The sequence below is a fragment of the Centropristis striata genome, chromosome 11, assembly GCF_030273125.1.
Source record: "Centropristis striata isolate RG_2023a ecotype Rhode Island chromosome 11, C.striata_1.0, whole genome shotgun sequence".
In the NCBI taxonomy this organism is placed as follows: Eukaryota; Metazoa; Chordata; class Actinopteri; order Perciformes; family Serranidae; genus Centropristis; species Centropristis striata.
In genome coordinates, this window is record NC_081527.1 from 4,855,068 (window position 1) to 4,869,455 (window position 14,388).

At 43.2% G+C, this 14,388-nt stretch overlaps 1 protein-coding gene across 1 annotated transcript; it reads left to right on the forward strand.

Moving 5' to 3' along the window:
- On the forward strand, window positions 1-11,761 carry sall2 (spalt-like transcription factor 2). Its single transcript, XM_059344641.1, has 4 exons — window positions 1-616; window positions 2,272-2,418; window positions 4,284-8,161; window positions 9,664-11,761. Exons 2-4 carry the CDS (start codon window positions 2,343-2,345, stop codon window positions 9,973-9,975), a joined length of 4,266 nt encoding a protein of 1,421 aa, XP_059200624.1. The 5' UTR covers window positions 1-616; window positions 2,272-2,342; the 3' UTR covers window positions 9,976-11,761.
- The last annotated feature ends 2,627 nt before the right edge of the window (window positions 11,762-14,388 follow it).

The window sequence follows — 14,388 nt, forward strand, 5'->3', positions numbered from 1 at the left end:
AATCCTCAATCAGCCTGAGAGTGATTGAGCCGGGCGGTAAGCTGGTAGAGCCCGGGCCTGCTCTCCTGTGTCAGATGCACACTGAGAGCCAATGTGGAGGTAACCGTGGTCACTGTTTCCCTGAGGACCGTCTGGCGGCGAGGGCCATTAATTATAAGAGACAGGGAGACAGACAGCTCGCCAGACAGACAGACAGACAGAGAGACAGAGAGACAGTACCGCAGAGAGCGCAGACAGGCCTGACAGGAGCAGGCCCGACAAATACAAAGAAAGGAGGAAGAGCAGCACGCACGGCCAAGAAAAATAATCCTCCCCGTGTAGCTGCAGCTATCTGCACCGCCCCTGCTTCTCCTCCTGCCCGTGGTGGACTATGAGTAAATACATTCAGACATAATAACCCTTTTGTCATAAGAGAAAGAAACGCGATTTGCGACGGAGATAAATAATTGAAAAAAATGCGGCTGTCCGACTGCGCATCCCTGGGAGTGAATAGGGAATTGCTGCGCCAGTGTCCCGGCTGAGAGACGGAGCCGATCTTCCCCCAACATAAGCTCCTGAGCTCTTCCCCCGTCTCATTACACAATATCGCTGCCAAAAAATCATCGTTTCAAACATGGTAAGTTGTTTTTGTGCTCTATTCCTGCTTATTCCAAATGTATTTGTGTCGGCGACGAGCGGCCTGTGAGGGAAATGCACATCCGGGACTGTATTTTTTCGAGAAGTCATAATATTTTATGAATCATAACTTGTTATGATGTGGGAGCGCGCGTGGCGTGCAACAGGTCGCCGTACAGTAGCGGGGACGCGCATCTCACCGCCGTATTTTTGCGCTTGTTTCCAAACATTCGTGTAAAAGCGTCCGACCGTCGTATATACACGCGAACATATTGGCAAGATGGCACGAAAAATACGAATGCGTTGTTGGCACAATAGAGTTCGGGTTAAAAAAAGCAAGATATATGCTTTCTTTTGACTGTTTGACAACTATGAGAGTTAACACTTCTCTCTCATTGACAACATATTATCGATTACGCAACGACGGGCATGTTTATAGTCCAATTATTTTATTTTCAATAATTTAATAATGCACGGAAATCACTGCTCGGTTTGCATAGAAAAGTCTCCACAGGCCCACTACATAAATGACACAAGTACCGGAGTTAAAGTGTAGGCTATTTTATTAAATTTAATCAGAATTCCACAGGCAAACAAAGGAATAGCCCATGTATTTTAAATAAGCCAGACACTAATCACTACCCGATTTGACTGCTCCCTTGTCATTCACATTTTATGTCAAAGCTCGGATGTATTTTATTATTCTATCCAAGTCTCAGAGAGACAGGGGGATAGGTGGGGGGGTGGGGGGTGTCACAGGGCCCGGGTGAAAAATTATTTTCCTCCTCACTCTGGCTGTGTCTTTCTTTCACTACCTCTCTCCACGTGGTGAGCAGTCGGGATGAGGGTGAAAAGGGAGCATTGTGCCTCCAGTCAGTGGTCTTATGTGTTGGAGAGGCTCTGAGAGGGTGATGTTCACTCAGCTGTGCTCCCTCTACGCCATTGTTGCAAATTCCACCTCATTTCAGCCGCTGTGTTTACTGAGCTCACACAGGAGCCTGTTTCAGAGGCGGACTTGCATTGTGCATGTGTGACAAAGTGGCCTCTGAGACCATATGTCAGGCTCTTAATGTTAAAAAAACCCCACCATAATAATTAATTTAACCGCGCTGGTTTTGGCGCCCACCTGTGCGCACAGTTTTCCCCCTTTAACGCACAGGAAACACGGTCACGTTCACATTTTATAGGCTCATATCAATAACCCAAAGCTCAGGCAAAAAGGCTTTTATGTGATGAACTTGAGCGTCAATGTATGAGGGTTTACTAAAGAGAGCCAGTGGACTCTTGGCTCAAAAGAAGGGGTGTTCACTCGCCATTTGAATGCAAAGTAGTGGATGAACAAGTGAGCTGTGTGTGTGTGTGTGTGTGAGTGAATGTGTGTGTGCGTGTGTGTGTGTGTGCGTGTAGAAGGAGGGCCAACGGTGAGTTTTGAGAAAAGGGAGCCTTGTTGAGAGAAAACTGTCACACATGCCTCTTTGGCACTTTGGTTCTGTTTTTCTTTCTCTGCACCACAATGCCACCAACGTGGACACGCTTTGAGACTATAATCAATCCGGAGCATCAAATGTCACATTTTTTGAGATGATACTTTAGTTTTTCTTGATTTTTTTTATTTTTTTTTGCCTCTGAGTAATTTAGATACCTACCTTTTTGCAGTGCGCAGGGAGACAGAATAAAAGTTGTGTGTTGGCCAATGCGCCCCTGCGTCGGTCCCATCCTGCAGAAGCATGTCCCGTCGGAAACAGAAACGACCCCAGCAGCTTATGAACCTGACCCTCGGTGCCTGTCGGATACTTGAGCATGGTGAGAATTAGACCATATACCAACAGATTACTGATTGTTGAGTGGGGTTGGATTCACATTGGATGGGAAGTTTGGGCCTCAAATAATTCACTTGTCATCAGCATGCAGAGATTGTGCCAGATAATTGCTTATTATAGTCATAGTGTGTTATTTGATCTAGAAAATCATTCTAATGAAGGCTTAAAACTGATTTGCATTGACTTGTGACCACGCATGCATAGAACCTAATGTGGGAAATACCAGTTTGGGAATTTGAAGAGAAGTACCATTATGGACAGTTAAGACTTGTTTTTAATTGACTGTGATCATTTAGTCTCCATAATCATCTCAAATGTTTTCTTACTATAATTTTTAAACAGTTGAATCATTTTAATTTGCATTATGTTATTATTCCTGAATGCTAAGGCTAAAAGGCTTGTTAAAATAATTGGCCTGCAGACTGTCTTTAATTCATTCTCTGTGGTTGCAGCCTCTAGCGGCTTTCTTTGCCCTGTAAAAACCCAAATGTCTTCACTCCTCATCACTGCCAGGTTCAAAGACACAGACCACCCAGAATCGGGGGAATATACAGTAAATCCTTCGAGAAATAAGTGGTGAAAAAAACAACAAAGTACAGTGAATTTGAAAGTTTGTTACAAGAAAGCCAGATACAGGTTTGGTACAGAAAAGAGATGAGCATGAGAAGGTCAAGGAAAAGGAAACTTTGTGAGGCACTGTATAAGGTGTTCTAACTGCAATAGCATTAGATCCCATTGTCCCCTTTCAGCTTTGTTGCTGGGCATTGAAGCATGAACATACCCATGAAGAAGTGTGTACGTGTGTGTGTGAGTGTGTGCACGCACGCAAGTGTGTGCATTTGTGTCTGTTCACTCCAGTTACAGGAGCAGGGGCCACATTGTGTCATAAAATTGTCGCTTTCAAGCAAACAGCAGCAAGTTCTGTTTGTGTTGGGGTGTGCATGAGCAACCCTGTGCATACAAAGTGTTCACTCTTTTATGCATTGGCAGGTATGCTGTGTGTATGTGCCTCACATCTGTCTCTCCATGCTTTTTTTGGGGCTAAGTTAGCTTGTTGATGGTCTGTGAGTCATCATGTCTGTCCGCGGGGCTGTTTGTTTTCTTTGCACGCCACCTCTCTTCCTCTGCCTGATCCTAAACCGTATCAGGAATGCGACCTCGGAGTGTTTAAGGTCAAGTCTGCCAGCCAATCAGGCCCCCAGTACAGTGTCCAGGGCCTAACCCTTAGCACCCCATTGGGCGACTGGGGGAAGGGCTCTTAGGGAGATGAAAGAAAGACAGATTGAATGGAGGAAGGAAGAAAGAGAGAGGGGCAGCGATGGAAGAGTGTCTTAGTGTGTGGATGTGGCTTCTTTTTATTGTAAAGTCCATTGTCTTGTGCGTGTTGCCCTGGAAACAAGGTAGGCTCCTCTACGGGTGAGCAGTGTATTCTTGCAGATCAGTGGAATCTGTGTGTGTGTGTGTGTGTGTGTGTGTGTCTGCATACATGACATGTTTGTGTGTGTGGAGATTGTGGTCAGGAGGCTGCAGTTGATGAGGATAGACAAGACAAAGAGGAAACCAAAACAATGGTGAATGATAAGGTGATGACATAAAGCCCAGAGGTCAAAAGTCATCTCTTAGACAACTGAATTCTTCCATTTCCTAGACATTAAGTCACCACCTACTTTTAAATATGCCGTACTACTCACTGCTGGTTGTTTTTAGTTGTTTCTAAGTGCTTTGAAATGTTAAAATAGTTTTTTAAAAAACCCTCTTTTGTAAAGTCATCATTTAAACTTTGATTGTGTTGCAATTAACACTGAAAAAAATTACATTTGGATTTTCTTTTTTTTCCAATTTCCTCAGATGACAACTTGGCAGTGAAGTCAAACTCCATCCCATTTATCCTGGATTCTCCCTTGTGCTCTTCATCGTCCTCTCGTCAAAGCTCCCAGTTGCCCCTTGCTCTCCGTTCATCTTTCGAGGACTCTCAGACCCCCACTCTACCCGCTGAGGGTCCACTAATATCCTGCTCACTGAGCCAGCCTCTCAAAGACCCCCAGCCCTCTCTCTCTCCTGACTTCCCTTACTCATCTCTCTCTCCCCAAACTCAACAACCACCTGCCCTCCAAGAGTCTGCTTACAATCCCACGTCTTCTGCGAGTGCCTTCGTCCACCCCTCCCGAAGCGCACACATGGCGTCTCCCAAGTTGGGGCTGTCAGCTACCACCACCACATCTTCTTCCTCCTCATCGTCCTCCGCCTCCCTATGTCCTCCACCGCACCCAGGGAGCCCTAGCCGTGTGCCTGAGGGCCCCCCGAGTCCTGTCACTCCCACTCCCAGCCCAGGAGTGACCTCGGCTTCAGCTGCTCCCTCGAGGGCCCAACTGAGCATCGCCCTGATCCTGGAGGAGCTTCGGGTGCTCCAGCAAAGGCAGATCCATCAGATGCAGATAACAGAAGAGATCTGTAGACAGGTGCTACGCCTCGGTGGAGCCTCCTATACCATAGACACCCCCTCCCAGCATCTCTTCCCTCCCCTGCCTCAACTCTGCCTAGAAGGCAGCAAAAGGGCAACCAGTCCAACCACCCAGCAGCCAACTGCACCACAGCCCTCCACCTCTGTTGCTCCTCTCCTGGCATGTTTCTCCTCACTGCTCCCATCTCAGGCAGCCAACAAACCCACAAAGCCAAGCAGCTCCCTGTCTCAAATCCTGCAGCCCCACAAGCCCCAGATGGAAGGAACAGGAGGGACTCCAGGGTCTCATGGTTATCTGAGGGTGAGTTCCCGATCCTCAGCTCCCTCCACCACTTCCTCTGCTACCATCTCCATGGCGTCGCCCACTTATCCCCTAGCCTTGTCTTTAGCTCTGCCCAACCGCTATCTTCATGAGAAATCTTCAAATACCACGTCAGTGAGTGGGCACAGTGGCCTGTCCTTCCTGAACTCATCCCTCCCCACATCAGTATCCATGGTCCAAAACCCCCAAAACGCCCTGCAGTCTTTCTCTGGAGGAGCAGACTCTTCCTCTGCATCCAGCTCAACCGCTTCCGGCCGCCTCCAACATGCTTGCCGCTTTTGTGGAAAAATGTTCAGCAGCGACTCTTCCCTACAGATACATCTACGCTCACACACAGGGGAGCGACCCTACCAGTGTCCAGTGTGTCTCAGCCGATTCACCACGCGAGGAAACCTAAAGGTGCACTTCCTACGTCATCGTGAGCAAAACCCAGAGCTCTCACTTTCACTCCTGCCACCTTCTCTGTTCGGGGTAGCATTGGGGGCAGCTGGCGGATCAGAAATGGGACAGACCATGAGCAGTGGTAGCAGTACTAGTAGCATGAATATGATTCAAAGGAAACCAAAAGGCAGGCCTGAGGATGAAGCATGTGGTGATAAAGTGGAGGCCAGTGGCACCAGCACTGGTTTTTCTCTGGGCGCCTCTGGAGGATCTACCCCTTCAACACTGCCCCTGCCCCCTAGTGTAGACCTGGCTTTAATTTCCCACTCCCTCCTGCAGCTCAATAGGGCTGCAGCTGTAGCCGCTGCAGCCTCTATCACTTCCGGCTCATCCCACTCATCCTCCTCTTCGTCAACCTCAACCTCTTCTCTGGCCACCTCCCTTCTCTCCAACCCTTCTTTTTCTTCGTCTTCCACCATCACAGGGTTATTCAAGGGTGCCAAGCAGCAGCACTTTGATGAGAACACTCCACCTCATGCCCCAATACTTTCTTCCACTGCCTACTCCCAGCTAGCCCACCTACCTAAGCTCCTTTTCCCATCTGTCTCCACGTCTTCCTCTACCCCTGCTGCACACTCATCCCTCTACAACCATCCAGCCTTGGGCCTGCTACGCACTCCACTACCCTCTACTCCTGGCTCCCACCAGCTTGCTTCTTCCAGCCATTCTCAGTTTTCTTTCCCTTTTTCTTCCTTTCCTAAAGTCCCTGGTGCACCCAACACCACCACTGCATCCTCCCTGCCGTCCTCCATGGCTACCTCCACTCCTACATCTGAAACTTCCAAGCTGCAGAGGCTGGTGGAGAAGCTAGAGAAGGCACCCCGCTCCCCTTCTCAATGGACTTCTTCCTCTAATTCCTCCTCCATGCTGGAGATGTTATCTGGCAGTGCCACTACCTCTTCAAGTTTAGCCAACAGTCGTCTCACAAATGCCAGCACTTCAACCACATACGTCATGGCGTCCCCACCATCTTCGACTCGTGCTTCCACATCTGTTTCAAACTTAACCCATGAGATGGTTGCAGCCCTAGGCATGAGTGCCAATGCAGCAAATGCCATGGCAGGAGGCTTGCTACCATCACTAGGCATCACAGGTTCAGCTGGAAACCTGACAACCAATCAATGTGGGGTGTGTCTCCGGGTACTGAGCTGTCCCAGAGCACTGCGCCTGCACCAGGCTACGCACCTTGGAGAACGCCCCTTTCCTTGTAAGATATGTGGCAGGTCCTTCTCCACCAAAGGCAGCCTGCGGTCACATCTGGCCACCCATCATGCTCGTCCCCCCAATTCACGTGTCCAGAACTCCTGCCCTCTGTGCCAGCGCAAGTTCACTAATGCCCTCGTGCTCCAGCACCACATCCGTATGCACCTTGGTGGACAGTTGCCCACGGATGGAGGGGAGGATTCTGCACATGAGATGCCAGCTGAATCCAATGGCAAACCCTTGTCACAATCTCACTCCCAGTCAACTGATCCAAATACCGTCCCGAGTAAAACACCTCCTCTAGCAGGGCACTCCAAAAGCTCAGCCCCAAGCTCTCAATTCCAAACTCCAGCAGATGGGTCGGCCCCTTTATCTGGCACTACGAAATCAGTTGAGGTCACCAAAAACCCCAGCAAGTCTGCGTCCTCCAGCCCAGACCTCATCGCCCCCTCTGACCTTAGCCCTGACCCCTTCATAAACCCCACCGCACAATCTCCCCCACCAGGCAGTGTGGAGCCCCCTGTCCTTTGTGTCAGTGCCCCTGTACCAGCCTCCCAGCAGACGGATCAAGCTTCCCCAGTTGGCAAAGATAACCAAGTTGAACAACAAGCTACTGCCGATGCCCAGCTTAATAAATCCAACACCTCACCAATTTCCTCCAGTATTACCAAAACCGCAGTGTCAACTAATGCTATGGAAGTGGACTGTGGAGAGGATGAAGCATCTACCTCTTCTGATGCCTTCCTTGGCTGCAGATCCAATCTGGAGGACTTGCAGAGCACACCTGCCCTGGGTGACCCCTTTGCTTTCACCAGCCCCAGTACATCCTCTGACCCACTCCTGAGTCAAGATGTTCCTAATGTTATTGCAACACCAACCTTGGAGTCGGAGTCCGCCTCCCCAAGGCCCCAATCACCAGAACCGATGGAGGAGGACAAAGACCAGTCTTCTCCACCAGCAACACCAAAGCAAGACCAAGCAACTGTGCCTGACGAGGACCCCAACATGGCGTCCACTCTGGATACTGCTGACGCTATCGGTGCTGAAGTAAGGGGTTCGTCGCAGAGAGCTGCCCCTTTCGTAAGGGAGACACGTCAGAGCTTTCATTTCGGTTCCTACGGGAGGGAAGAGCGGATGGAAGATGTTAATATTAGTGGATTGGCTCCAGTTGAAGCACTGGATGGTTCTGTACCCATCAACCTCGCCCCAACCCTCCCATCTCCACTGTCTCGTCCTGAGAAGAAGACCTACTGCTGTGCTGAGTGTGGAAAAGAGTATGCCAGTCGCAGTGGCCTGAAGGTGAAGAAAATAATCTGTATGATGTATAAAAATATTTTACAGATGTATAGGTAGAGTAACCGTTGAAACACAATGCTTTTTTCAAGAGATTGAACCAATAGTTTACAGGTTAAGCACAGAAATAAAGCTGCACAATATTGGATTTTTTGCCAATATCCAATATGCCGATTTTTTACAACTCATTTAACCGATTACCGATATTTTTTTCCCGTAACAACTACTACACACAATCAGGGCAAATTTGGCCAATTTCCCAATTGACATAATAAGTAAACATAACCTGTGTTCACTGGGAACATGTGAAAAGTGCAACTGTACAGCAATTAAACCCAAATTGAATAAAACTACATGTACCTTACAGACTGCTGCTTAAATTCAAATTTAACTTAAAACAGGAGCCCAATATGTGACGACTCAATCTGCACTGTGCAAACAAAATCACAAAAAGGACAAAAAATTTAAGCAGCTTCAGTCCCTAATCAGAACATAAATAAATAAATAGGTGGGCTCAGACTACACTGCACAATTCTATGAGCTACAAACAAGGTGCAACAGAGAGATGATGTGCACCCCATTATTTAATCACTTTATTATATCAGCGTGTTAGCTGATGTCCGATAGTTCATTTTCAAGCTGATATCGGCCGATACAGATAACATGCCAATATTATGCATCTTAGTCCAGTTGACAGAAAGGTGAACCCGGGAATTTTGAGTACACCAAAGTTTTATGATGGAAATATATAGTATGGGTCCCCAGCATGCAGAAACTGCTGGATGCTAATTTACATATGCTGGGCAATTGAGCTAATTAGCATAATTTTGCATAGTCACCTATATTGATCATATTATAGGAGCCAAAATGGACAATGTCAGTATGTTTTAGGGGTTACTGGAGATGCTGAGTCCATATCTGACATTTTCAAGATTCAAAATCACTATTAAACCTGCTTTGGTCACATTTTTAGTTTTTTGGGGCGATTTAGACAGATTTTTGGAGGATAAAAGTGTTCAGGAATAAATTGGATCCTCAAGTTATTTCTGAATTCCACAATAACCGTAACACTTGGAGTGGTATTGGGCTTCAGCTGCGGGTAGGTCCAATACACCATTCACTCCCAGTAGCTTCACAACTTCAGCCCAGTCGTCCTGTCGCTCCTCACATTTAGATAAAATCACATCTTTGAACGATGGAACAACAGGCCTTTCTAAAGTCTTTCAAAAACATGCTAACATTGTATCATTTGGCCAAGCAGCTCCATAATATGACCAATATAGGGTATTATGCTGATTTATGCTAATTAGCTCAATTACACAAATTGCCCAACACATGCAAATTAGCAGTTTCTGCATGCTGGGAACCCATACTATATATTTCCATCACAAAACTTTGGTGGACTCAACATTTCCGGGTCCACAATGGGGCTCTATGGGCTGTCAACCCTACCGTACAATCTAAAATGTAATGTTGTTTATCGCTAAAAAATGTCTTTATGTTTCCAGGGGCACATGAAGCACCATGGTGTAGCAACCAAAACGACGCGTCCACCAGCCCGGAGTAGTCGTTCCTCCACTGACCAACTTCCTTCTTCTACATCTTTGGCTTCCTTGAACATTCCTGCCACCAGGAGCTCAGCAGGCTTCTGGAACCAGTACCAGGCCTTCCTCAACACCAGTAACGAGCCCAGTGATGACCCAGCGGCCGGCAGTCAAGGAGAGAACGAGTCAGCGCGGTCTGCAAAATCACCCGTTCGATCTCAGGTGGATCCAAGAAGTGGTGAGGAAGCTGGAGAAGAGCCTGGCGAAGGGTCGTAACTCTAGTCGGCGTACTGGGTTACTGGGTAATGTTCCGGTGTTTCCAATCAATGTTTACCTTTTGGTGAAACTGTATGAACATTTGCATAGTACTGCTTCCTTAACACATTTCAAGTAGCCTGTCAGTTTGATAGTCAGAGTAATATGTTTGTATGTGAAAGTTGTGAGTCAATCAGCTTGGTCTTGTGTTTAAAAAAAAAAAGGACAGCTAATGTACAAATAAAGATGAAAATATTCAAGAAGTCCAGTTTTTGTACATTCTGGATTTGGTAAAAAGCGGCACTACTTTTGTCTGGCTCAAGTTGTTAATAGTTTGATGCACATTCTAACAAAAAAAAGAATATCCCTGTTGTATCAATGTGTCGTAGAAGACCTGGGTCAAATAATTCTGATATGTTTTAATTGTTTTTTCGTGTTGCTTTATACTTACCAGGTGCAGATAGGTAAGGTTTACCACATTTAACCCTTTGATGCACAACATATTGACCCCCCTTCTAATGCACAACATGGGTCAAAAATGACCCGCATTCATTTCCATGTTATTTAATGCTTGCTGTGTGTTTCTGTGCTCTATCTTTTGAAATCAACTTATTTTATGATTGGATATTCCAAGTATTCTTTAAATATCTTGTTTTTGATAACAACAGTCATTATTTCCATTTTGCTTCTCATACTTTATGAAGAAAACCGTTTTTGTATTTTTACATAGCTAACTACTTGGCTAAGTAGCTTGCTAAGTTAACTACATAGCCAAGAAGTTAGCTAAGTAGTTAGCTTAGCAAGCTACTTAGCTAAATACTTAGCCAAGAAGTCGGCTAAGTAGTTAACCTAGCAAGCTACTTAGCCAAGAAGTTAGCTAAGTAGTTAGCTTAGCAAGCTACTTAGCTAAAAAAATGGATATGGGTCATTTTTGACCCATGTTGTGCATTAGAAGAGTAGTGACACAAAAAGGTAAAAAAAATAATAAAGGAAAACATGAAATTAGGATGTATGATGATCAAAAACAAACTAATTGAGGATAACCTGGAATACAGAATGATGAAAATAATTTATTGCAAAGATATAGAACATAAAAACTCTGTCGGGTCACTGTAGACCCATGTTGTGCATCAAAGGGTTAAACAAATTTGGTATTATTAGCTAATTAGTGAGTCACAGGATAGTCCACTGAAAGAATAGTTTCAGATAACTGTTAATCAGTGTGTAAACATGTTGGTACTCGTCGTGTTGTGCCATGTACCAAATCTGATCTCTAACAGGCACCAAAGGAGGCTCCAGCTAACCAAAATTTAATTACTCTGCAAATGCTTCCCGACCTAGGTCTGTTTCATATTTAAAGATTCTTTCCTTCAGTCACAGACGGAACTGATATAAATGAGGAAATTAGCTAAGCAAAAGTTTTGCTCTGTGAGGAGCACACAAGGCCAACAAACTGAATGTGTTTCTGTGGGGAATATTAAGTCTTTTGTCCCTTTCCTCATCTTGTGATTCAGATAAACTGCTCACTCATGTCATTGTGATTTACTTTTCACTATATTGTCCCGTCGAACCAGAAGCACAGCTGCAGTATTTGTGAACCCCGTGAGGACATGGTCTTGTGTGTGATCTTTGACCCTTCAGCTTTGTGAATATTATGATTGTTGTTTGGTCCAAAAAGTAATCTCTGTAACACTTTTTCAGTTACTAAAAACTTTACGTTGCTATATATATCAGGAGTCTATGTCTGTTTGTTGTAAGCTGTACTTTCAGTATCTCCATATTAAAAAGCAGTTTGGAAAAAAAAATACCTCCTGTCTTTTTCTCTTGTTTTAGAGGATTTGACACAACAAAATAAGTAGTAACTGTTTAACTGACTTATTTTTTCATGTATACATTCTTGTCAGTGGAGGAAAAACTATTCAGACCCCTTAACCCTTTATCAGGCAAAGAACTATATTTGGTAACTTCAGGTAATATTTTGAGAAAAAAGTTGCAAATTTATTAGATTAAAGTGGCAAATCTACTAGAAAAAAAGTTGCAGATTTAAGAGGTAAAAAGTGGGGAAAAAGCTATTTTTTCCTCGCAGATTCACCACTTTAAATCTCATAAATCTTCACATTTTTTCGCGCAGATTTGCCACTTTAATCTAGTAAATTTGCAGCTTTTTTCTCGAAATATTACCTGAAGTTACCAAATATAGTTCTTTGCCTGATAAAGGGTTAATTAGTGAAAGCACTAATACCAAACTGTGAAATTACTCCACTACAAGTAAAAGTCCTGCATTCAAAACTTAAAAGTAGAAAAGTATCAGCATCAAAATGTAAAAGTATCAAAAGTAAAAGTACTTGTTATGCAGAATGGATCCACTCAGATTGTTTTGTATATTCTAAATATATTATTAGATTATTTGTATTGATGCACTTATGTAAGCAGCATTTTAATTTTGTAAAGGTAGAGCTCTTTATAATGTGATTTACGCCTTCTGTTATGAGGTTTAATCCTCTATGGTCCAGTGTTGCCCACGGCAACATACCCATTTTTGGCCTGTCAAATTTCTACAACACATGTTTTTGAGTGATGCAATACTTTTAAAAATAAGGAAGAGTAAAGGGAACCAATAGCAATGCTTTAATTTGTCACATGACCTCCTGGCAGCCATATTGAAAAACTATTTTACAGACCTTCCAAAGGAAACAGCTTTGCCATTTTGCGCCACAAAAAATCACTCAAAATGTAATTTTTTGGCCCTTTTCCATCTGGAAATAAATATATTCCTACTGATAGGTGAGTAAAACTTCATTTTTGATAGTTTCAAGACTGTTGAAGACATTCATTTCAATGGGTTGTTGGTTCAATGTTTCCTACAGGCAACATTCAGACAAGAAACCGGTTAAAAAAGTTCCTTTTATAATGTTTTTAAATTTAAACCCTGTTGAAGCTACTGAGTCTTTTACACATGTTAATTAAATTAATGATGTTAAAATTAATTTTAAAAACTTTCTTTTTACTTGTGCACCATTATGGTCTAATGTTGCCAACAACAACAAAAAAAAAGTAAAACATTTCTTCAGATTATGTTTATTTAGTCTATTTTAAGACAAAAAAAACCCCACTCCAAACATTTTTTTCCTAAATGGCATCATAATGCGTACCATAGAGGGTTAATGTGATATTTGCTACTGTATTGAGGTTTAAAATATCTAATCACATTAACTTTATCAGGTTTTTTATGTTAAATCTCGACCTGAAAAGTAACTGAGGCTGTCAGCTAAATGTAGTGGAGCAAAAAGTACAATATTTGCCTCAAAATGTAATGGTGTAGAAGTTATAGTTACATAAAATGGAAATACTCAAGTAAAATAAAGGTACCTTATAATCAAACTTAAGTACAGTACTTGAGTAAATGTACTTGCACTGAAAAAAATTAGAGTGACATTTATTTAAAAAAAGCGAGGCAAGTTTTTCCACACAGAAAGTGTTTGTAATCTTTACTCAGACTATTTCTAAGTAATATTTATTTAATAGAACCACTTATTTTTGTAATGAAAATACACAAGTAAATTGCAGATTCACTGATGTCCCTCAATTACATTTTATCAACTAAAAAATATCAACTAATGAAGCCAATGAACTGGTTTAGTGAATATTACTTGGAACGAATGATTCAATTTACATTAAAACTGAGGACACATAATAACAAACAATCACAGTAATGCAACACATGAAAAACTAATGTTTTAACTCTATGGAGTCTTGGACTATTTTGTCCATTTTTGAATCCTTTTCATGTCTTTTTGTGTCTTTTTTGGTCATTTTGTCTCTGTTGTTGTGTCTTTTTTTTTTGTTATTTTATGTCTTTTGTTGTCATTTTGTGTCTTTTTGGTCATTTTGTGTCTTTTTGGTCATTTTGTGTCTTTTTTTGTCATTTTGTGTCTTTTTGGTCATTTTGTGTCTTTTTGGTCATTTTGTGTCTTTTTGGTCATTTTGTGTATTTTTTGTCATTTTATGTCTTTTTATCATTTTGTGTCTTTTTTGGTCATTCGGTGTTTTTTGTTTTAGTCATTTTGTGTCTTTTTTAGTCATTTTGTGTCTTTTTTGGTCATTTTTGTGTCTTTTATTGACATCATGAAGAAGTCATGCTCCGGCGCTTTCGTGGACTCCAGAGGGTTAAAGTAAAAGCACTGAATTCGTATTTCTTTGTAGAATTTATATAGATGATTGAAATAATAATTACAGGGCCAAAGAATCTTTTTTTCCAGTACATTCCACCACTGACTCTAGTAGACATTTGTGTGTCAAGTTACAGCGTCCATGATCCGTTATTGATCTCTGTTCTCTGCCAAAACAATCAAAGCTCTGCTCTCTAGGGTCACATCAACCAGGAGGAGCCAGCTGAACATCAGGTTGGTCACAGGGAAAATGTTTGTCTCAGGT